This window comes from Saccopteryx leptura, chromosome 3 (assembly GCF_036850995.1).
Source record: "Saccopteryx leptura isolate mSacLep1 chromosome 3, mSacLep1_pri_phased_curated, whole genome shotgun sequence".
NCBI lineage: Eukaryota > Metazoa > Chordata > Mammalia > Chiroptera > Emballonuridae > Saccopteryx > Saccopteryx leptura.
The window spans coordinates 67,086,493-67,110,537 of record NC_089505.1 but is presented as its reverse complement, the minus strand read 5'-3'; the positions used below and the strand labels follow the sequence as shown (position 1 = coordinate 67,110,537).

General features: G+C 50.9%; 1 protein-coding gene across 2 annotated transcripts; it reads right to left on the bottom strand.

Moving 5' to 3' along the window:
- On the bottom strand, positions 1-24,045 carry SNRNP70 (small nuclear ribonucleoprotein U1 subunit 70). 2 transcript variants are annotated; one of them, XM_066373946.1, is made up of 10 exons: positions 23,718-24,045; positions 22,841-22,997; positions 17,294-17,356; positions 17,134-17,188; positions 9,325-9,389; positions 9,100-9,162; positions 8,215-8,296; positions 4,981-5,082; positions 896-983; positions 1-785 (listed from the first exon to the last, which is right to left on the bottom strand). In XM_066373946.1, the coding sequence occupies exons 2-10, from the start codon at positions 22,985-22,987 to the stop codon at positions 161-163; spliced, it is 1,290 nt and encodes a 429-aa protein (XP_066230043.1). In that variant the 5' UTR covers positions 22,988-22,997; positions 23,718-24,045; the 3' UTR covers positions 1-160. The 2 variants fall into 2 exon arrangements, with proteins under 2 accessions (XP_066230043.1, XP_066230042.1); XM_066373945.1 differs by having other exon boundaries at positions 1-812; positions 23,718-24,038.

Sequence of the window (24,045 nt, the reverse complement as noted above, 5' to 3'; positions counted from 1 at the left end):
TTAACACGAAATTAATTTTATTTTTAAATCCAAGGAACCAGAACAAATAAGGAGACTCCTACTCTTCTTGGATGGCAAACTTAGGTGGTGGTCAAGGTTGGGGGGTAGAGGATAACAGCAACAGGGCGGGTAGGAACACGTCCAAACATGTGAGGCCTCTTCACTCTGGTGCGGCCTCCATCAAATACCCGTTCTCTGGAGCAAGATACCCGTCGCCTCCTTCCGACTCCATGTACATGCCTCGGCCGTCATTGCCCAGACCCTCCAGCCCGTTGTCCTGGCCACCCCCACCCCCACCCCGGGCCTCGTCCCTGCCCCGTTCGCCACCCCGCTCCCCCCGCTTGTGCTCGCGATCCCGGTCTCGGTCTCGGTCCCGGCGCCGATCCCGTTCGCTCCGGTGGCTCCGACGTCGTTCCCGGTCACGATCCCGGCCCTTCTCCTCCGGGCCATCAGGGCCATCTGGCCCCAGCTCCCCCGGAGGCCCGTCGTCAGGAGGCGCGTCCCCAGCCTCAGAGGGCTCTGCCATGTCGCCGCCACCTCCGCCACCACGCAGCTCCTCCTTGCGCTCCCGCTCCCGTCGTGCCCGCTCACGACTTCGGCTGCTTCGCCGCTTCCGTTCCCGGTCCTTGTCCTTGCTACGCTCCCTGGAGCGCCGGCGCTCATCCTTGTCGCGACTTCGGGAGCGCCGCCGCCGGTCCCGAGAGCGGGAGCGTCGCCGTTCTCGTTCCTTGTCTCGCTCGCGACTTCTCTCCCTACGCTCCCGCTCGCGGTCCCGGTCCCGGTCTCTGTGGGGAAGTGGGGAGGGGCCCGGCCTGGATGAGGGGGGCAGAGGTGTGCAGCAGAGCTCCCCCACATGACCACCCCCCTTCCCAGGAAACCAGCTGCCCGATCTTACCTCTCATCATAGCGGGAGGTGTCATCCCGGCCAGAATGCCGGATGTTGACATCAGCCCCACCTCTTCTGGTACCACCGAGGCCACCTCCTGAAGGTGGGCAGAGGGACAGAGGGTCAGCCCGTTCAGGTATAAACGGGAAACAAGCATCGAAGAGCACAGGAACAGACATCTCTGTTGGTGTCTATGAGACCAAGTACTGTGAGGGCACTTGTCAGCCCTCTCCTAACCTGCCAATGTGCTTTAGAGATTAGATGACTTCCACAAAGCGCTAGCTGGGAAACACCTGTAATTAGGCTCCAAAACTCATGTTCTTAACCACTGTGTAAGGTACACAGTGTTCCATCAAACCCTCCCTTCAAGTCACCCTCACCCAAACCCAAACCGAAACCGAAACCCAGAGCCACAGTGATCCTTCTAATTGAGAACCTAACCTGCCTCAGAGCCTTCAAAGGCTTCCCATTGCCAACAGTTTAGCTCCCCCTCCGGTGGCACCCAGTGCCTGTGGGCGGGCCCTGCCCATCTTTCTCTTTATGTTCGAAGCATTTTTTCCAATCTCATACTCTCCATCTCCTGCCCCAGTTTGGGGGCTCATTCACCTCGTTCCCTGGAGTCCCCTCCTCCGTCTCATTGACTCCTCACCCATCACACGTCAGCCTAAACACCGTTCCTCAGAAAGCCATCCTTGCCTAACTTGTGGTGGTGCAGTGGATAAAGCATGGACCTGGAATGCTGAGGTGGATGGTTCGAAACCCCGGGCTTGCCTGGTCAAGGCACATATGGGAGTTGATGCTTCCTGCTCCTCCCCCTGTTCTATCTCTTGCCTCTCTATCTCTCTGTCATCTATCTTTCTAATAAAAATAAATAAATAAAAATCTAAAAAAAAAAAGCCGTCCCTGACTTTCCAGACTATGCTGTTCTGCACTCTATTTCCACATATCCTCACAGACCCAACACATTTCCTTCTCAGAACTTCAACTGTGATTTCAAACTGTATACAGGCATGTGAGCTGATGACCACCTGCCTCACCCACAGAAGAGCCAAGACTAGGTTTGGCTTTGCTCACCATCAGGTGGAGCAGCACGCAGGACATAAAGGTGCGTGCAGTAGTCAACTAAATGACTGAACAAACCCAACAGGCAGTCGGCAGTCTCATTCTTTAGATGGGAAAATAAACTCAGATGAAGCCACCTGCCCATGGTTACATGGCAAGGAAGGGGCAGAGTTCGGACATGACTCCCAGCTACCTCCATGTACTCTCCCATGGCTCACTGCCGGAAGAAAACTTCGTGAGGAGCTGGAGCTCCATGGGAAGGATGCCTTAGCAGCAAGGGTGATTAAAGGACTGAGGCTGCTTGGCTATCAGAGATATTCAGAGACAGCCGGCTGACCAGATGCCCAGTCCGTCACAGCTATGGGGCAGAGTAGGTAGCTTTCCATTTCCAGGTCCCAACCCAGCAGTGGATCACATCATCAATTTGTTGGGTTGCAACCGGTACATTAAAAAGCCAGTAAGCCTGACCAGATGGTGGCACAGTGGATAGAGCATCGGACTGGGATGCCGAGGACCCAGGTTCGAGACCCCGAGGTCGCCAGCTTGAGAGCGGACCCATCTGGTTTGAGCAAAGCTCACCAGCTTGGACCCAAGGTCACTGGCTCGAGCAAGGGGTTACTCGGTCTGCTGTAGCCCCAGTCAAGGCACATATGAGAAAGCAATCAATGAACAACTAAGATGTCACAATGAAAAACTAATGATTGATGCTTCTCATCTCTCTCCGTTCCTGTCTGTCCCTGTCTATCCCTCTCTCTCTCTGTCTCTGGGAAAAAAAAAAAACCCAAAGAAAAAAATAACAGAATACAGTATAAAGTACTAGTATGTACTATGCATAGAAAGGACAACTACTGCCTCATAGAACTTGTTTGGGTTGTATGCATGGAAAAATATGTATTTTTTAATTTATTGATTTTAAAGAGAAAGGGAGAGAGAAAGAACAACATCGACCTGCTGTTCCACCCATCCACACACTCAGTGGTTGACTCCTTCCTGTATGTGCCCCGACCAGGGACTGAACCCACCACCCTTTGTGTACTGGATGACACTTCAACCAATTGAGCAACCTGGCCAGGACTGTATGCACTTTTTTTTTTTTTTTTTACAGAGACAGAGAGAGAGAGAGAGGGATAGACAGGGACAGACAGACAGGAACAGAGAGGGATGAGAAACATCAATCATTAGTTTTTCATTGCGCGTTGCAACACCTTAGTTGTTCACTGATTGCTTTCTCATATGTGCCTTGACCGCGGCCTTCAGTAGACTGAGTAACCCCTTGCTGGAGCCAGCGACCTTGGGTTCAAGCTGGTGGGCTTTTTGCTCAAACCAGATGAGCCCGGGCTCAAGCTGGCGACCTCTGGGTCTCAAACCTGGGTCCTCCGCATCCCAGTTCGACGCTCTATCCACTGCGCCACCACCTGGTCAGGCCTGTTTTTTTTGTTGTTTTTTTACAGAGGCAGAGATAGACAGGGACAGACAGACAGGAACAGAGAGAGATGAGAAGCATCAATCATCAGTTTCTCTTTGCGCGTTGCGACTTCTTAGTTGTTCATTGATTGCTTTCTCACATGTGCCTTGACCGTGGGCCTTCAGCAGACCAAGTAACCCCCTGCTGGAGCCAGCGACCTTGGGTCCAAGCTGGTGAGCTCTTTGCTCAAGCCAGATGAGCCCGCGCTCAAGCTGGCGACCTCAAGGTCTCGAACCTGGGTCCTTCCGCATCCCAGTCCGATGCTCTATCCACTGCGCCACCACCTGGCCTGTATGCATTTTTACACACATATCGGGTCAGGATATACCGGGTACCACCATCAGAAAGTCTGAATGTCAACCAAGCTAAAAGATTCCCAGATTCCAGGATTGCTGCACAGCAGAAAACAGCAGTTTCTGAAGAAGCCACCACACCCAGAGAAACCAGAGTAAGACCTATTATGTTCAGAGACGCAGCAGGTGAGTGTGTGGCCTACCAGCCCAGGCAAGTCGAGTGAGAACAGAGGGTTGGGAGGTAGGAGTGAGGGCAGACGGCACCGGACCCACTCTGGGTGTCTACCCAGGAAAGGCCATCTTCTCTGAGAGCTGTCACTCACCCTCACAGCAGTCAGTCCTCAACAGGCTTCTCTGGATGGCAGGACCTCAGCCCCAGATCCAGGTCGACTGCTGAGCCAATCAGACCCACCCACCCCAAAGTGCAGATTCATTCCGGACTGAGTGTCAAGCGGGCCAGGGTGGGAAAACGCCGAAACGACCAGTCTACATCGGCAGCGGACAAGGCAGAAGCAAGTTACACATGTGCCAGAAGAAGCTCTTGACAGCTTTCAGATCTGGCTACCAGGCCCTCCTGAGGGCCATTGGCACCATAAGTCTCTGGGTTCCAAAAGACACTCAGGATTCTGTAGTGAGGAGACCCTTTTATACTTCAGAAAGCTCAAATGTACTTTTGATCATACAAACAAATTGACCTCAAATGAGATGGTGAATGACGATTAGAGACAGACTGTGAGGGGCAGAAGCTGTCTATGTACGTCTTGCTCCTGACTAGAGAAGCCTGATACACAGCTGGTGACCTAATTGGCGTTTACTAAATCAATGAATCAATGAACGAACAACAAGCAAGCGGAGTCAGTGGATGATGAGACAGTGACATTTACCAGGCCCACCATATGCCACTTGCCAAACTGGGCATCTGAGCTGGGCTCAGTGAACTCCTGAACTCCAAGATTGTTCCCACTTTCCAGGATGAGGAAACTGAGACATAAAGAAGGAAAAGCCACCAACTGGTAACTAGCAAGCTGACATCTGGTGTCATACTGGCCTCTCCAGGCCCCATTTCTCTTCCTTCTCAGTAACTCAGGATGAGAACAGACACCAGCACTACGAGGGTGATGGAAGAGGACACACTGGAGAGGGAGGAGGATGTAAGTAGCCAGGACGAACAAGGGAGAGAAGACAGAAAGCAGAAAGGGTGCAGAAGAAAGAGGTAAGAATGAAGCCACCGAGCACACAAGCCTCAGAGCCCAGTGCGGGCAGGATGCGCTCACCTAGCCGCCGGGGCCTCCAGCCCTTCACAGTCCGGCCCCTCTCCACATCCACAAGGACTCTCCTACCGTCAATCTTCTTGCCATCTGCATGCTTGTAAGCGGCTGCAACAGATGTGGGGAGGGGTTGGGGAGGAGTCCCCAGAGGGTCCTCTAGTCAGGACAGGGCCCAGCTCTGCAGCAACCCCAGCCCCATATGCCTCCATCGAGACACTCGCACTCACACTCACATGCCCACCAGACAGCCAGGCAACTACAGCCAGACCAACCTTCTCCCAAACCAGGGAGGGGCCTGCTCCATCTCAGAGCCTGCTTCCTTATCACCCCCCAATCATGGGGGGTAGTGGCATGACCACCCCCAGATGCCATCTCCCAGGCCCCTCCTATTCCCAAATGACAGAGCAGCCCCCTCCCACCAAGGCGGCCAAAGTCGCTGCAAAGAAACTGAAGGTTAACTGAAGGCTGGACCCTGCTGTGGTGGAGGGCTCCTCCACAACCCCAGGCATGCACCCTAACACATCATGATGGAGGCCGAGGCCCATCCGGGCCACTCCGCACCCCAGTTCACACCGATTTTTGGGGGGCGGGTGGTGAGTGTGGAGGGAACAGACATCAGAACAGAAAATGAACCAGAAGGGATGGGAGAAATCTTTAGGAGATGGTAGGGAGCAGAGGCAGGTTATGGTGCTCCCAGGGGCCTGGAGGGGCCCTGTACCGCAGGCGGGACAGAGGGAAAGTGGAGGGAGGCATGGGAGACGTGCGGTGCTACTGACAATTCCTGCCTTACCTGAGACGACTGACTCTGCCACCCAACCCCGGGCTCTACCCCATCTCTCCCTCCACACCCTCAGCTCATCAAATGCTGGGTGGCCAACCCCAGCCTGCGCGTTTCAGAAAGACGGGGAGTGGAGGAGGAGATGCAGGGAGGCACGATCCTGCTCTCGGGCAGGGCACAGTGAAGGGCAAGCCCAGTCCCCTGGCCTGTCTTACAGGGGGCTGTAGGGAAGGCCAAAAAAAGTCCGTTTCCCACCCCCAGCCCTGGCCTAGGGGGTTGTCCTCAACCAACCACAATTCCCTGCCCCGCCCCAGCCCGCTCCCCCCCAAATAACAACCAGATGAAGAGAAAAAGGTGCCATTTACCGATGCCGGCCTTGCGGGTGTCCAAACCGAGCGGGATGGGGGGGGCTCGGCAACTCCTGGGGGCCTGGCGAGGAGGCGGGCTTCCCGGGGGGGGGACACGGGACCGCTTACCTGGAGCCCCCAAGCTTACCTGAGCACGCGCACCAACCCCACACCCACCACCATGAGGTCAGCTAAAGCTACGGGGCAGGGAAACGAGGGGCTCTAGGGAAGTGTGGAGAGGGAGAAGAACCACATCTCCTGCACCACCTGGAGACAGGCAGAGGGAAGTGGTGGACCCCAAAGAAACCTCACAGAGGCCTTGAAAAAAGGGGATGAGGAATAAAATCAAGTCTGGGAGCTGGGAAGCCCTGGGCCTACTCCGCTTATATTTACAAAGAAGGCTAGGGAGGCCTTAGCAAGCCTGCCGCCCTCACCTTTTCCCCATGAAGTCCGGGTAGACTAGGCACACGCCCCGCCCCCTCAGCACATGGAATGGCTCTTCCACCTCAAACTCCACACTCCCTCCCACCACCTGCTTCAGCCCAAAGGCTGGCACACATGGGGACAGCCTCAGGGGTCCAGGAGATGGAGTGCTGCCCATGATCTGAGAAGGGGCCGCTTGGCCCCTGAACCCAGAGGAGGGTAGTCAGGGAAGGAATTTTAAGGACTGGGAACAGTCAAGAAAAGGAACCCTGCTCTGGTTCAGTGTCCCAAATCCCAGAAGAGGCCCAACCCGAGTAACAGCAAAGAAAACATTTGACGTGTGTACTTCTAGGCTTCTCTCTCTCTCTCCCTTTCTTTAGGTCTCTAGACAGTGGAATGGTCTTAAGTAAAATCTACAACACCTTCAGCTGTTTGCAGCCTGTCACTTGATCCCTCCCAGCCCCAATCCCTAATTCCATGCACTCTGGAGAGCGGCTGGGCACCACGGCCCCTCGAGAGGCCTCAACCATGATAAGGCAGACAGGTATGGGGGAGAGCACCCCAAATCTAGCAACCAAAAAGATTCTCCCAGGCCACCACAGTGATAACCCCACAAAAGGCAGAGGGACAAGGAGTGAAGGGTTTAGGGTTCCACATGGAGCCCTGGCCCTAATGCACCCCTTCTTCAATATTCCTACCACCTTGTCTCTGACGTTATGAAGCCAGGTAAGCTGGATGGGATGGAGCCCAACTGGACAGGCCAGCTGCCTCTCCCATCAGGGTTCATCCTTCCCCTCCTGGGATCAGCATACGGATCAGGGATCAGGAGGGACAAAGGGCACCCAAACAAGGAAAAGGTTCTGGGTGCAGGGAGGCTGAGAGGGACACTGGGGATGGGAGAAGGGACGCCTCGCTGCTCCTGAGCTGCCTGGCTAAACTGGACTGGTGTGCGGTGCTGAGTGATCTTACCCATGATACAAACCCTTATACCAACCATACACTGAGGTGTTGTAAGGGGAGCGTAAGCATCAGCTGCAAGCCAGCTGCGTGGTGGCTGCAGTGACAATAAGAACAGTCAATTAATATGGCGGCCCCTGGACACGCCGCAGCCATGCCCACCCCCACCCACCCATCCCTGCCCATGTGGATGCTGCTGCAGCCTCAAAGGGGGCTTTGGAGTTGTGGGGGTGGGCGCTGAACACGCCTACCAGCCCACTGCCGGATGAGAAACAGGGTGGGGGGCCAGGGATGGGGAGGCAGAGGGTCGGGTGGCCCAGCCCCAGCTTGGCTGGAGGGAAGAGAAGGCTGATTCAAAGGTCAGTCCTCATTCCAACCTAGTTGCCCCCAACTCCGGTGGGGGAAGTGGGGAGAAGTTCCCCGAAATCCGACCCCTCCCCCCCACCTCCAGCTGGCCCCAGCCCGCACCCAGTTCCCTCCTTGCCCCTGAGGTTCAACGTGTGACACTTACCTCCCTGGGTTCACACACATACACACACACACACACACGTTGTAGGGGATTTTGATTTTTGTTTTTTAAAAAACACGTAAAAAAAAAAAAGATATATCAGAAACGGAGAAGAGACATTGCTAATTGTCAGGTTTGGCAGGATGGGAGGCAGGGACAGACGACAGGAAGGGACTGGGGCAGCAAAGAGAGGGTCAGAGGGCCAGGCTCAGATGGGAGGTACTCACAGTGCATATCTCGCTCGTGTTCATACTCGATGAAAGCATAACCTCGGGGCTTTCCTGACCTCTTACTGTAGACCATGTGTATCTGAGGGCAGGGGGTGGGGGTGGGGGGGTTAGTTGTGGCATAGGGAAATCTCATTCCATCAATCACACAGGGTATGTGCCAGGCTCTAGGTTTGGTGACTCCCAAGACAGATGCCTCAGACCATGTCTCTGTCCTTCAGTAGCTGAAAGTGACTGATGTTCTAACAGTGCTGGGCTTAGGAATTTAAGTGCATGATGACCTCAACCCCTCACTACGGCCCAGAGTAATTAAGTGACATTTAAATTAAATGAAGAGCCCCTGGCCGGCTGGCTCAGTGGTACAGCATCAACCCCGTGTGTGGATGTCCTGGTTTGATTCCTGGTCAGGGCACACAGAAGGAACCATCTGCTTCTTCTCTCCTTCCCTATTCTCTCTCTCCCTCTTCTCCTCCTGCAGCCATGGCTCGATTGAGTTGAGCATGTTGGTCCAGGGCACTAAGGATGGCTCTGTGGAGCCTCTGGCTTAGGTGCTAAAAATAGTTTGATTGCAAGCATCAGCCTAGGACAGGGGTTGCTGGGGAGATCCCGGTTGGGGTATATACAGGAGTCTGTCTATCTCCCCTTCTCTCACTTAAAAATTAAACAAATGGGCCTGGCTGGACACCATAACACATTCTTTACAAACAGTAAATTTGTAACTAGGCCACCCCTGCTGTCAACGAACAAGTAGTCGTCATGTCTTAAATTTTCTTCTACCCAAAGTCAGCCATGTGAAATGAGGTACTGCATCCTCGGGGCTGGGAGCCAGTGCCCTCGCTGCCTCCATTTTCCCCAATTCAAATACCCCTGCCCCAGTCCACTCACTCTTTTGATGGGTCCATACACTTCAAACTCTCTCCGGAGCTTGGATTCTGTTGTATCATAGTTCTACAAGGAGAGAAATATGGGGGTAAGTAGGAGAAGTGAGCTGTCTCAAAGCTGATCCTTCAGGACATTCCCGGTCCCCAGCCTATTATCCTTTGTCCCATACCCAAGCCCTCAGCAGCCTGGGTTCCAGCCTCCTTTGGGGCCTCAGGACTTGGGACTCACCACTCTAGCGACAAAGAGAGTCTTGAAGGCATCACCCTGAGCATTGGCATCATTGTGAGGGTCCCCTGTGCAGGAAGAAGAAAATTTGTAAGTAAAAGTTATCAGCAGCCTTATGTAACAAGACAGATACAGACAGATGGGCAGAGATGCCCATTACTTGGAAGAAAACTGTTGGTGACCTGGAGACCTTGGCATGTCCTTCTGAACCCTGGTTTCCTTGAAGCACAGAAGCCTTTGCCCAAGTGGCTGATTTAGGCAGAAGCGGGAGAGGATAAGGCTGACTTCAGGCTGACAGGATGGGGGTGGGCCTAACTGCCATCTCAGATCTATATACCCTAAGGCAGGGGTCCCCAAACTACGGCCCGCGGGCTACATGCGGCCCCCTGAGTCCATTTATCCGGCCCCCGCCTCACTTCCGGAAGGGGCACCTCTTTCATTGGTGGTCAGTGAGAGGAGCATAGTTCCCATTGAAATACTGGTCAGTTTGTTGATTTAAATTTACTTGTTCTTTATTTTAAATAATGTATTTGCTCCCATTTTGTCTTTTTACTTTAAAATAAGATTTGTGCAGTGTGCATAGGGATTTGTTCATAGTTTTTTTTATAGTCCGGCCCTCCAACGTCCTGAAGGACAGTGAACTGGCCCCCTGTGTAAAAAGTTTGGGGACCCCTGCCCTAAGACCACATCCTTCCCAACTGTGAGTAACTAAACTTGACTAGGCATCATTGAAGAGGCCAAGCTTCCTCCCTTACTGTAGGGCCACACTGCCACCCACTGGCACAGCCCAAAACTACAGCCCTCGGGAAACCTGAGATAAACATTCTTGCTGGGAGTGGAGTGTAGGAGAGCCCAGGCCGTGCTTTCTTCTCAAAGCCCTGTGGTCTCAGAGAAGAGCCCAAGGTTGCTAATGGAGCTCACAAGAGGCAAAATCTACCTCACAGCCTTACTACCATAATGAAGGAAAAACAATCTCCACAGACAAGAGCCAGAACCTATTACAAAACCAACTGCACAGGTGATTGTGATGGGTCAAGCCTGGGAGGATTATCATCATTGTACAGATGGAAACAAAACAAACCCGAGGCACAGGAGAGGGGAAGCAGAGGAGCAGAGACCAAGCATGACTTGACAGCCCAGCCTAAGCCCAGGCATTCTCACTAGCAGGCCCCCATGCCGACCCTGGAGCATGAGCTGCTCAGGGTGGTTTGGATGTTGCAAGAAGCCAGAGAAATAAAGTCAAAGATCTGTTTCTGGTGAGAGGGTTTGGCTGCAGACACAAACTAAGTTCCAGATGACTTTAGAGAATGTCTGAAAAGGAAGCCCTTGCCCAAACTGAAGGGACAAACTACCTGAAATTGACAGTAGTCTTTGGAAACAACTCCAGGCTGACCTGTGGTGGTGCAGTGGATAAGGTGTCGATATGGAATGCTGAGGTCACCAGTTCCAAGCCCTGGGCTTGCCCAGTCAAGGCACATAATGAGAAGCAACTAAGAGTTGATGTTTTCTGCTCTTTCCCCTGTCTTTCTCTCTCTCTAAAAGTCAATAAATAAACTCTAAAAAAAACCCCACACCTCTCTATGCCTGATCCCCTCATTTCCTCACCATACCCCATACCTCTGGGTTGCAATTCCGTGTGCTCAGAGCTCTCAGTCTGCACTGGGTCACTCTCATCCATTCATCCAACACATATCTGTTAAGAACTTGAATGGGTCTGGAACTGTCCTAGGTGTAGAGGAGTCAAAAGAGAAAAGAAAAGCTCCCTGCCTTCTTGTAGCTCATACACTAATGGATTGAGGCTGACAGTAAACCAGGGCAATACAAAAATCACCAAGCCTGACCAAGCAGTGATGCAGTGGATAGAGCACTGGACTGGGACGCAGAGGACCCAGGTTCGAAACTCTGAGGTTGTCAGCTTGAGTGTGGGCTCATCTGGTTTGAGCAAGGCTCACCAGCTTGAGCCCAAGGTCGCTGGCTTGAGCAAGTGGTCACTGGCTTGGCTGTAGCCCCCGGTCAAGGCACATATGAGAAAGCGATCAACGAACAACGAAGGAGCTGCAACGAAGAATTGATGCTTCTCATCTCTCTCCCTTCCTGTCTCTTAAAAAAAAAAGTCATTGAGTTCTTTCAGATTATTACAGAGATGAAGAGTTTTACTGGGAAGGTCAGGAAAAGGCCTTTCTGAGATGACACTGGACCCAAGTGAAGGTGTTATAGCAGCAAAAGGAAATCCACCTTGCCAACACCAGGCAGGAGATGGTCTAAAAGCTATGACAGGAACACTTCCATGGAACCAGTGATTGCTGCTGGGGAAGTAAATGAAGGCCAAGCAGCAAAGAGCTAAGAGCTTCCTGACAGGCAGCAGGAAGGGGGAACTACCCAGGCAAGCACATGAGCCTGCAGTTCTAGCATACCCAAGAGGTCCAGGAGGATGACTAAATTTAAAAGCTAGCACAGCCAAGCCTGACCAGGCGGTGGCGCAGTGGATAGAGCATCACACTGGGATGCGGAGGACCCAGGTTTGAGACCACGAGGTCACCAGCTTGAGCGCGGGCAAAGCTGGTTTGAGCAAAGCTCACAAGCTTGGACCCAAGGTCGCTGGCTCGAGCAAGGGGTTACTCAGTCTGCTGTAGCCCCGGTAAAGGCACATATGAGAAAGCAATCAATGGACTAAGATGTCGCAACGAAAAACTAATGATTGATGCTTCTCATCTCTCTCCGTTCCTGTCTGTCTGTCCATCCCTATCTATTCCCCGCTCTGACTCTGTCTCTATAAAACAAAAACAAAAACAAAAAACACCCATAGATGAGAGAGCGGTTACAGCACCCACCACAAAACACAGAGAACTGTCTATGGTGGCAAACTGTGGAGGGTGAGGTGCCATATTTGATGAACTAAGGTTTCTGCATTTCCTTCTAGGTCATCGAGTTAGGTGACACCGTGACCTTATAGTGTGCCTGTGTATTTCTGGGGTGTCTGTTATAACTTTTCTCTCATTTCTGATTTTTGTCAGTTTTGCTCCCCTGCCCCAGACAACCAGCTCAACTGGGCCAGCTCTTGGTTTCATAAATTTTTTTTTATCTTTTTTTTTTTTTTTTCATTTTTCCAAAGCTGGAAACGGGGAGGCAGTCAGACAGACTCCCGCATGTGCCCGACCGGGATCCACCTGGCATGCCCACAAGGGGGTGATGCTCTGCCCCTCTGGGGCGTTGCTCTGTTGCATCCAGAGCCATTCTAGCGCCTGAGGCAGAGGCCACAGAGCCATCCTCAGCGCCCGGGCCATCTTTGCTCCAATGGAGCCTCGGCTGCGTGAGGGGAAGAGAGAGACAGAGAGGAAGGAGAAGGGGAAGGGTGGAGAAGCAGATGGGTGCTTCTCCTGTGTGCCCTGGCCGGAAATCAAACCCGGGACTTCCGCACGCCAGGCTGACGCTCTACCACTGAGCCAACCGGCCAGGGCCCACTTTCTTCATTTTAAAAACAAGGGTAGGGCCTGACTTGTAGTGGTGTAGTAGATCAAGTTTCCACCCAGAGTGCTGAGGTCGCTGGTTTGAAACCCTGGTCTTGCCCAGTCAAGGCACATATGAGAAGCAATTACTATGAGTTCATGCTTCCTGCTCCCTACCCTCTTCTTTCTAAAATCAATAAATAAAATCTTTAAAAAAAAACAAGAGTAGGGGGAAGGGAGTAAAGAGGGACAAATATACAGTAATGAAAAATGACTTGACTCTGGGTGATGGGCACACAATACAATCAACAGTTCAAATGCTATAGATGTGCCTGACTTGCAGTGGCACAGTGGATAAAGCCTCGACCGGAATGCTAAGGTCGGCGGTTCGAAACCCTGGACTTGCCCAGTCAAGGCACATATGTGAGTTGATGCTTCCTGCTCCTCCCCCTCCTCTCTCTCCCCCCTTCTCTAAAAAAATGAATAAATAAAATCTTTAAAAAAAGAGGTTTACGTCGGCCTAGCGTGCGGAGGACCCGGGTTCGATTCCCGGCCAGGGCACACAGGAGAAGCGCCCATTTGCTTCTCCGCCCCTCCGCTGCGCCTTCTTCTCTGTCTCTCTCTTCCCCTCCTGCAGCCAAGGCTCCATTGGAGTAAATATGGCCCGGGTGCTGGGGATGGCTCTGTGGCCTCTGCCTCAGGCGCTAGAGTGGCTCTGGTCGCAACATGGCGACGCCCAGGATGGGCAGAGCATCGCCCCCTGGTGGGCAGAGCGTCGCCTGCCCCTGGTGGGCGTGCCGGGTGGATCCCGGTCGGGCGCATGCGGGAGTCTGTCTGACTGTCTCTCCCTGTTTCCAGCTTCAGAAAAATGCAAAAAAAAAAAAAAAAAGAGGTTTAAAAAAAAAAAAAGCCTGACCAGGTGGTGGCGCAGTGGACAGAGCGTCGGACTGGGATGCCGAGGACCCAGGTTCGAGGCCCCGAGGTCGCCAGCTTGAGCGAGAGCTCATCTGGTTTGAGCAAAAAGCTCACCAGCTTGGACCCAAGGTTGCTGGCTCAAGCAAGGGGTTACTCGGTCTGCTGAAGGCCCACAGTCAAGGCACATATGAGAAAGCCATCAATGAACAACTAACGTGTTGCAACACGCAAGGAAAAACTAAAGATTGATGCTTCTCATCTCTCCATTCCTGTCTGTCTGTCCCTGTCTATACCTCTCTCTGACTCTCTCTCTGTCACTGTAAAAAATAAATAAATAAAAATAAAAAAAAATAAAACCTTTAAAAAAATGCTATAGATGTTCACCTGAAACCAATGTACTCTTATTGATCAATGTCACCCCATTCAATTTAATTTCTAAATAAAAAATAAATAAATAAAAACAGGCTCTGGACGATTTGCTCAGTGGATAGAGCATCAGCCCAGCATGTGGACGTCCTGGGTTCAATCCCCAGTCAGGGCACATAGGAGAAGCAACCATCTGCTTCTCTTCCCCTCTCGCAGCCAATGGCTTGACTGGTTTGATTATGGCCCTGGGTGGGTGCTGAGGACAGCTCAACCAATTCAAGCATCAGCCTCAGATGGGGCTTGCCAGGTGGATCCAAGCGGTCGGGGCGCATGTCGGGATCTATCTCTCCTCTCACAATCCATCCACCCATCCATCCATCCAGGAGTAGCCATAACCTGTTGGCTCAGCTTGTTAGAGCATCAGCTGGATGTGTCAGGGCTGCCAGTTCTATCTCTGGTCAGGGCACATACAAGACAAACCAAAGAGCCTGGCCTGTGGGGGTGCAGTGGATAGAGCATTGACCTAGAATGCTCAGGTTGTCAGTTCAAATCCCTGGTTTTACCAGGGCAAGGCACATATGAGAAGCAACTACGAATTGATGCTTCCCACCCTACCCCTCTGCCCACCTTTCTCTCTGTCCTCTTTCTAAAATCAATTAATAAAAAATAAAAAGTAAATCAACCAAAGAGCCCTGGCCAGATAGCTTGGTTGGTTGAAGCATCATTCTGATATGCAAAGGTTGCGGGTTTGATCCGCAGTTAGGGCACATACAGGAACACATTGATGTTTCTGTCTCTCCCTCTCTACAGTCAATCAATAAATTAAAAAGCCTAGAAGTAATAACCCCTGCTGCTCTTGGGAGTTATGACAAGTCAATAACATGACATAGATCAAATGCTTAGGAAGGCACATGGTAGCTGTAATTGCAACAACGCACAGCAAGCCTCTGTAGTTCTCAGGGACATAAAAACCCCACTGTACTTGACTCACTCTACATTCTCTGTCTATTATGGAAAACTTCAAACAATTGAGAAGTAGAGAACAGTATAATGAATCCCTATGAACCAACTTTAGTTATCTACACACAGCACACTGATTTCAGCTCTAGACCATCCCACCAGAGTATCTGACATACCACTTTAGTTTCTAATAAAGACTTACAGCCTGACCGGGCGGTGGCGCAGTGGATAGAGCTTTGTACTGGGATGCAGAAGACCCAAGTTCGAGACCCTGAGGTCGCCAGCTTGAGCGAGGGCTCATCTGGTTTGAGCAAAAGCTCACCAGCTTGAGCCCAAGGTCGCTGGCTCGAGCAAGGGGTTACTCGGTCTGAAGGCCCACGGTCAAGGCACATATGAGAAATCAATCAATGAACAACTAAAGAGCCGCAACAAAGAATTGATGTTTCTCATCTCTCCCTCTATCTGACTCGGCCACAAAACACACACACACACACCCAACTCACATGGGTCAGACTACCACACCTGTGCCCTGGCCGCAAACCTGGACTCCCCAAGTTAACTGCTGCCAATAGTTCTGTGTGCCATGTCCCACAGGAGCTGGGAAAACAAGTGAGCAAATCTCATGTGACACCTGCCCTCCTAGAAACTGAGTGTAGAGACAGATACTTATGAGTGAGTCCCCCTGCATATCAAAGTGACCAACCTGCAGCGGAACCCGGGGCTTTCAGTGTATAAGGGGACTCAACCTACCTGAGCAAGAAAATCAAAACAAAAACTTCCCCAAAGAGTAACTGCTGAACTGAGATAAGGGCTGTTACACCTAAACCAAAGTATCACTGAGACTAGAGAAACAGCCCGGGCAAAAGCTCAAAGACATGAGACCATCTGGCAAAGATGAGGCATGAAAAGAAGCCAGTGTGGCTAGAGCAGGAGGGGTGGGAAGCATGGAGCACAATGACCTAGAGCAGTGAACAAGGGCTTCTGGTCTTTATGCTGAGGAAATGGACAGTGTTAGCAAAAAAGGTACACTCAGAGTTGTACTTAAAAAAATATCCAGCCTGACCAGATGGTGGCGCAGTGGATAGAGCGTCGGACTGGAATGCAGAAGGACCCAGGTTCGAGACCCCAAGGTCGCCAGCTTGAACGGAGGCTTATCTGGTTTGAGCATAAAGCCCACCAGCTTGGACCCAAGGTCGCTGTCTCGAGCAAGGGGTTACTCAGTCTGCTGAAGGCCCGCGGTCAAGGCACATATGAGAAAACAGTCAATGAACAACTAAGGTGTCGCAATGCTCAACGAAAAACTAATGATTGATGCTTCTCATCTCTCCATTCCTGTCTGTCCCTGTCTATCCCTCTCTCTGACTCTCTGTCTCTGTAAAAAACAAAACAAAAAAACAAACTGGGTATCAGGAACTGAGGTCTTGCAAATCTGGATGACCCTGTCTCAGGAGAGTAAATATCCAAAGACGACCAGGTAGGTTGGGAGGGGAAATCCTGATTGTGGTCTGGACACTGAGTCTGGGATGCCTTTGCAGCCTCAGAGAAAGGACACGAAGGCAGGGGCAGTGAGAGCCAGGACTCAGAGAGCTCTCAGCTGGACACCCAGATATTTAGGTATCAGACATTTGCAGAAGCACCCAGAGGACCCTCCAGGGAATAAGGATGGAATGAAGTGACTCAGCAGCGCCTCAGGGGTGGTGAACTCTAACAAAGAGCCATCTGAGGTTGTGAAACCTGTTTAAAGGCTACTATTTACCTGTACCTGCTCCAGTTCCAGAACCTAGAAGGTATGGGCTATCCCCAGCCCAAGGGTCAAGGAGCTCAGGTGGAGCCAGGACTACTTCACTGACTTGGCCTGTGAGACCCAAAGAACTGCGGCAGTTTCCCAAGGGAACTCCCCTGCAGTATTAAGGCCGAGAGCCCAGGGCTCTCCCTTCCTTCCAGCCCTTACTCCACACTCTCCCGCTTAAGTGCCCAAAACAAACACAGTGCTTGACAAACAGTGGGGACTAAGAAGTGAACTAACAACCCCACTTTCCTGAAAGAGGGTTCTGAGGTTGACCTGAAGGAGAGAAACACAAAAGGGTTTGACAGAGAAGAGATATGAAAAGGAAAAGAAACTTACACATTTTTAGCTCTGTCTCCACTTCCTGCTGTCGCCGCTCAATTTTTTCCCGTCTCTGTCAGGAGAAAGGTGGACAACTGAATACAGATAGAAGTGCCTGATGTCAAGGAACACCCCGGAGAAAGGGGCAAAAAAAGACACAGAAGGCAAAATTACATACCTTCCTCTCCATGCGTTCCTCCCGAGTTTCTGCTCGTGTTGGGGGAGGGGCATCTCGAGGGTCCTGGGAACAAGAAGAGAAGAGACAAAGTGGGAGGGACTGGGGGAAATGACAAGGGACACCCATCCAGAAAATAATAAGCACCTCAGCCATGCATTCACACTCTCTCCTCATACGGAAGCAAGCAAGCAACCAACGACAGTTGCCAGGCCAGTGGAGGTGTGGGAGTGGCATGGATCAAAGGGTGGTCCATGGACCAATGCTATCCACACAGTCACTGCTCTGTGACAAAAGAAGTACAGAACTCAGGAGTAAGTAGTATTCAGAAACTCTACAGCAATCTGAGTTGTTTTTATACCCATAGAACTTAACAAATATTTTTTAACTTCCTATTTTGTATTCTTTGAAAATGCTAGTCCCTGGCCGGTTGGCTCAGTGAATAGAACATAGGCCCAGTGTATGTACATCCCAGGTTCAATCCCCGATCAGGGCACACATGAGAAATGACCATCTGCTTCTCTTCCCTGCCTCTCCCCCTCTCGTAGCCATTGATTGGTTCAAGTTCAGCCCGGGGCATGAGGATAGCCCAGTTGATTTGCATCAGCCTGACCAGGTTGCCAAATGGATCCTGCTGGGGGCACATGTGGGAATGTATCTCCCCTCTTCACTTAAAAAAAAAAAAAAAAAGCGCCTGACCAGGCGATGGCGCAGTGGATAGAGCGTCGGACTGGGATGCGGAAGGACCCAGGTTCGAGACCCCAGGATAGCCAGCTTGAGTGTGGGCTCATCTGGCTTGAGCAAAAAAGCTCACTAGCATGGACTCAAGGTCGCTGGCTCGAGCGGGGGGGTTACTCGATCTGCTGAAGGCCCGCGGTCATGGCACATATGAGAAAGCAATCAATGAACAACTACGGTGTCGCAACGAAAAACTGATGATTGATGCTTCTTATCTCTCTCCGTTCCTGTCTGTCTGTCCCTATCTACCCCTCTATCTGACTCTCTCTCTGTCCCTGTAAAAAAATAAATAAATAAATAATTTAAAATTAAAAAAAAAAAAAAAAAAGAAAAGCTAGAAAAATAAGCCTGGCCAGTGGCGCAGTGGATAGAGCAGGGGTCAGGAACCTACGGTTCACAAGCCAGATGTAGTTCTTTTGATGGCTGCATCTGGCTTACAGACAAACCTTTAATAATAATAAAAAAATGTTAAAAATATAAAACATTCTCTTTTTTTTCTCTTTTTTTTACAGGGACAGAGAGAGAGTCAGAGAGGGATAGAGAGGGACAGACAGACAGGAACAGAGAGAGATGAGAAGCATCAATCATCAGTTTTTCGTTGCGAGATCTTAGTTGTTCATTGATTGCTTTCTCATATATGCCTTGACCGTGGGCCTTCAGCAGACAGAGGAACCCCTTGCTCAAGCCAGGGATCTTGGGGTCTCAAACCTGGATCCTCTGCATCCTAGTCCAACACTCTATCCACTGCGCCACCGCCTGGTCAGGCATAAAACATTCTCATGTATTACAATCCATTCATTTCCTACCGCTCAAGTTCATGGTTGAAGGTGGACAACACCAAATTTTTATTGGATAATGCGTAATGTACACGGGTCACTGTATGGCTCTCACGAAATTACATTTTAAAATATGTGGCGTTCATGACTCTCAGCCAAAAAGGTTCCCGACCCCTGGGATAGAGCATCAACCTAGAATTCTGAGTCTGCCAGTTCAAAACTCTGGGCTTGCCGTGTCAAGGCACATAAAATGAGCAACAAGCAAGCAATGAACAACTAAACTAAAACAACTATGAATTGATACTTCTTACTTCCCGTCCCTTTTTCTCCTCTCTCTGTAAAATAAGTAAATAAAATCTTTTTTTTTACAGAGTCAGAGAGAGGGATAGATAGGGACAGACAGGAACAGAGAGAGATGAGAAGCATCAATCATCAGTTTTTCGCTGCAACACCTTAGTTGTTCATTGATTGCTTTCTCATATGTGCCTTGACCAAGGGCCTTCAACAGACTGAGTAACCACTTGCTCGAGCCAGTGACCTTGAGTCCAAGCTGGTGAGCTTTGCTCAAACCAGATGAGCCCGTGCTCAAGCTGGCGACCTCGGAGTCTCGAACCTGGGTCCATGCATCCCAGTCCAACGCTCTATCCACTGCGCCAAATCTTTTTTAAAAAGGCTAGAAAAAGTCCTAGCCAGATCACTCCACTGGTTAGAACATTGACTCAATGTGGCAAGGTTGCAGGTTCGATCACTTGTCAGGGTACATACAGAAGCAGATGGATATTTCTGTCTCTCCCTTCTTTTCTCTCTAAAATCAATTAACCCTATGAGTAGTGAGTTCTTTTCATGCTCGCTGACCCCCAGGAGTGAGTTTTTTAAAATATGAAATTAGATCAGTACAGTTTTATTAACTTAAAATTATTTTTATTTATTCATTTTATAGAAGATAGACACAGGGAAGGAGGAGCAGGAAGCCTTAACTCCCATATATGCCTTGACCAGGCAAGCCCAAAGTTTCTTTCAAACTGGTGACCTCAGCATTCCAGGTCGACGCTTGAGCCACTGCGCCACCACAAGTGAGGCCAGTTTTATTAACTTAAAATCATGTCTGGCCCTGGCCGGTTGGCTCAGTGGTAGAGCGTCAGCCTGGTGTGCAGGAGTCCCGGGTTCGAATCCCGGCCAGGGCACACAGCAGAAGCGCCCATCTGCTTCTCCATCCCTCCCCCTCTCCCTCCTCTCTTTCTCTCTCTTCCCCTCCCGCAGCCAAGGCTCCAATGGAGCAAAGCTGGCCCGGGCACTGTGAATGGCTCTATGGCCTCTGCCTCAGGCGCTAGAATGGCTCTGGTTGCAACAGAGCAATGCCCCAGAGGGGCAGAGCATCGCCCCCTGGTGGGCATGCCGGGTGGATCCTGGTCGGGCACATGCGGAAGTCTGACTGCCTCCCCATTTCCAACTTCAGAAAAATACAAAAAAAAAAAAAAAATCATGTTTGTTTGATAATCAATTTACAGAAACAAGAAGAACATACATTTGTCTTTTTTTAATGTTGCCTTACACATTTTTAAAATAAATAAATCGAGCCCTGGCTGGTTGGCTCAGTGGTAGAGCGTCGGCCTGGCGTGCAGGAGTCCCGGGTTCGATTCCGGCCAGGCCACACAGGAGAAGCGCCCATCTGCTTCTCCACCCCTCCCCCTCTCCTTCCTCTCTGTCTCTCTCTTCCCCTCCCGCAGCCAAGGCTCCATTGGAGCAAGGTTGGCCCGGGCACTGAAGATGGCTCTGTGGCCTCTGCCTCAGGCGCTAGAATGGCTCTGGTTGCAATAGAGCATCGCCCCCCTGGTGGGCGTGCCAGGTGGATCCCGGTCGGGCGCATGAGGGAGTCTGTCTGACTGCCTCCCCGTTTCCAACTTCAGAAAAAAAAAAACCAAAAAAACATAAAATAAATAAATCGTACTCTGATGGTCAGGAGGCACAAGAATATACATCAGAGGTCCCCAAACTTTTTACACAGGGGGCCAGTTCACTGTACCTCAGACCACTGGAGGGCCGCCACGTACAGTGCTCCTCTCACTGATCACCAATGAAAGAGTGCCCCTTCCGGAAGTGCGGCGGGGGGCCGGATAAATGGCCTCAGGGGACCACAGTTTGGAGACGCCTGATAAACATCAACATTTGTACAATTAAAAGGATTAAAAAAAATTTTTTTAAAGATTTTATTTATTCATTTTAGAGAGAGGGGACAGAGAGAGAGGCCGAGAGAGAGAGAAGGGGGAGGAGCAGAAAGCATCAATTCCCATATGTGCATTGACCAGTCTGACCTGTGGTGGCACAGTGGATAAAGCATCAACCTGGAAACGCTGAGGTTGCCGGTTCAAAACCCTGGGCTTGCCTGGTCAAGGCACATATGGGAGTTGATGCTTCCTGCTCCTCCCCCCTTCTCTCTCTCTCTCTCTCCTCTCTATAATGAATAAATAAAAAATCTTATAAAAAAAAAAAGAACAAAAAACCATATGTGCCTTGACCAGGCAAGCCTGGGGTTTTGAACCGGCAGCCTGAGCGTTCCAGGTCAATGATTATACCCACTGCACCACCACAGGTCTGGCTAAAAAAATTTTTTAAATGCTAGAAAAATAAATAAATAAATAACCCTTTTGTGTTTATCGAAAGCCTCAATCTACAATGGATCTGTCCTTTATCATAGATCAGAACTGGGACCAGGCCTTAAGTAAAGACCCAACAGTCCAGTGCTCAGGAGCAGACAACTGGACACTGTCTGGGGGCCAGGGCAGGTCTCTCCAACCACTCATTAAATAACTGGCACGTGACCGTATCACCAAAGGGTGCCGCAGGCCTGCAGCCATTAAATTAGTTTAACTAGCTAGTAACATTCCCCAAGTACCGGTTCACTAAGGGTGGCAAATCCTATAAAAAGCCAATCTTAAAAAAAAAAAAAAAAAAAAAAAAAGCCAATCTCGCCTGACCAGGCGGTGGCAAAGTGGATAGAGCGTCGGACTGGGATGCCGAGGACCCAGGTTCGAGACCCTGAGGTTGCCAGCTTGAGAGCAGGCTCATCTGGTTTGAGCAAAAGCTCACCAGCTTGGACCCAAGGTCACTGGCTCAAACAAGGGGTTATGCTGAAGGCCCGCGGTCAAGGTACATGTGAGAAAGCAATCAATGAACAACTAAGGTATCACAACGCGCAACAAAAAACTAACGATTGATGCTTCTCATCTCTCCGTTTCTGTTTGTCCCTGTCTATCCCTCTCTCTCTCTGTCTCCGAAAAAAAAAAAAAAGCCAATCTTCTATTATTGCTCTACTAATTTAACCTCTGTGACTTCCTCTACCTCCAGCTGTCCTTTCCAACCCATGCCAGAACTTTCCTCTTCCAACTTCTGGTTACAGGCCAGCATTTCTTAGGGGGTGCTCTGATGCACCTTAAGAGGTGGATGTTGTTATCTCAATTTTACAAAAAAAGAAAATAATAAGGTCCAGGAGCCTAACCTGTATATTTGTTTATCCTGAAAGAGCAGAACTGAAATTCTCAAGCCCACGGTATTAAGCACCCTATCACACGGTGCTAACCCTTTATGAACATCACCCTATTAATAACAAAAATGGTAAATCCAATAACAAACGTCAACATTTGCTGAATGCTAGGCCTCCTAACATACATTTTGCAATTAATTCCCTGTCAACATTCTGAGGAAAATATTAATTTTCCCTTGCTATAAATGGAGAAATCAACACACTGAGGACACCCCACTTGTCCAAAGCCACACAGCTAATAAACGGTGTGTACGCGCCAAGAACCACCTGATTCCAGAGCCTAAATACTCGACACTAGTTACCAAATTTTCCCAAAAACCCTACAAGGAAGATATTATCAACTCCATTAAGACAGGGAAACTGAGGACCAGAAAAAATAAGTCAACTGCCTTTATCACACAGCCAGAAAATGGCCAGAACTTGGATCCCCAAATTCAGAATCCCCCCCCCAAACCTCCAGAACTCAAAACACTCAAGTCTGCTCAGTAAACTCACCTCAAACTCTCGGATGTAGGGCGCGATGCCACAGTAAGGTTGATTGTGATGTTTTTCATGTGGCAGTTTCTCCAGGGGTGGCAGGTATGGGATGGGGTCGCGGGGAGCAAAGAGGGCCAGAAGGTTGGGCGGCAGGAACTGAGTCATCTTGCCAAATCTGAAAGCAAAAGCAAACCAGCCTTATGTTAGGCTGGGCTGGTAGAGACGAAGCCCCTACAATCCCTTCACTCCCCAAAAGAGAGGGAAATAGGAGCAAGGTCTCAGTATTAAAATAGGTTCTGTAAGGGCACACGGTGATCTACCGTCACAGAAAAAAAATAGTAAATTCTTGGGAGAGGCTGTGTGAGGGCGGGGCAAAGCCTGCAGGGGAAACAAATACTGGAAAAAAGTAGTTAAGTCTCAGAGTCCTGAGCACCGTGCTGTGGGGTTGACAGGTTCTCTGGGGGGTTCACAGGGAAAATCAATGGAGACCCAGAGGAGTGACGGCTGGAGGTCCCATACCGTGGAGAGCAAGGCAAGGGTCGCAGAAAGTCTCCGTTCAATAGCAGAAGGTCATTATTAGCAAAACCCTAAGTCCAGAGGCTTGTGGGTAATAGACCTAGGCCCCTAAAGGCGAAAAGAATTATGGGTAAGGGTCCAGAACGCCGCTGAGATGGAGGGAAAAAAAGGCAACGCCGCAAGGGCCTGTGGGTAAGGAACCGCGGGAGGGCTTTGGGAAGCGGTCCTAAGCGCCCAGAGCACTCTGGGAAAGGGGTATGGAAAGGTGCTGTGGGGGTGCAGCGACAGGGGGCCCGGCACCGGGGAAGGGAGCGGAGCCCATCGCAGGGGCTTGTGGGTAGCAGTCCCACACCAGGTAGGGCCAGTCAGTCACACTCACCCGTCGCGCGGCGCCCTCCTCGACCTGGCGACGGTCCAGGGGCTCGCGTCGGCTACAGCGACCCCTTAGCAGCAGTACCACCACTCTAGCTTCGCCTCCAGCGGGGTCCGTGTCAGTCTGCTTCCCTCACCTACCCAGCGCGCGCACCAGGCCGCGCTGCTCAGGAACCCGCGCGGCTTCGGCTCCCGACAGGGGCAAGAGGTGGAACCGGTATCAAATCCCTCCGCCGCCGCACTGCGCACGCGCCTAGCGAGTCGAGCCTTACCAACACACAGACTCGGCCCCCTGCTGCGGAAATTGCGCACGCGCGAAGTTACTGCCTAGCCTT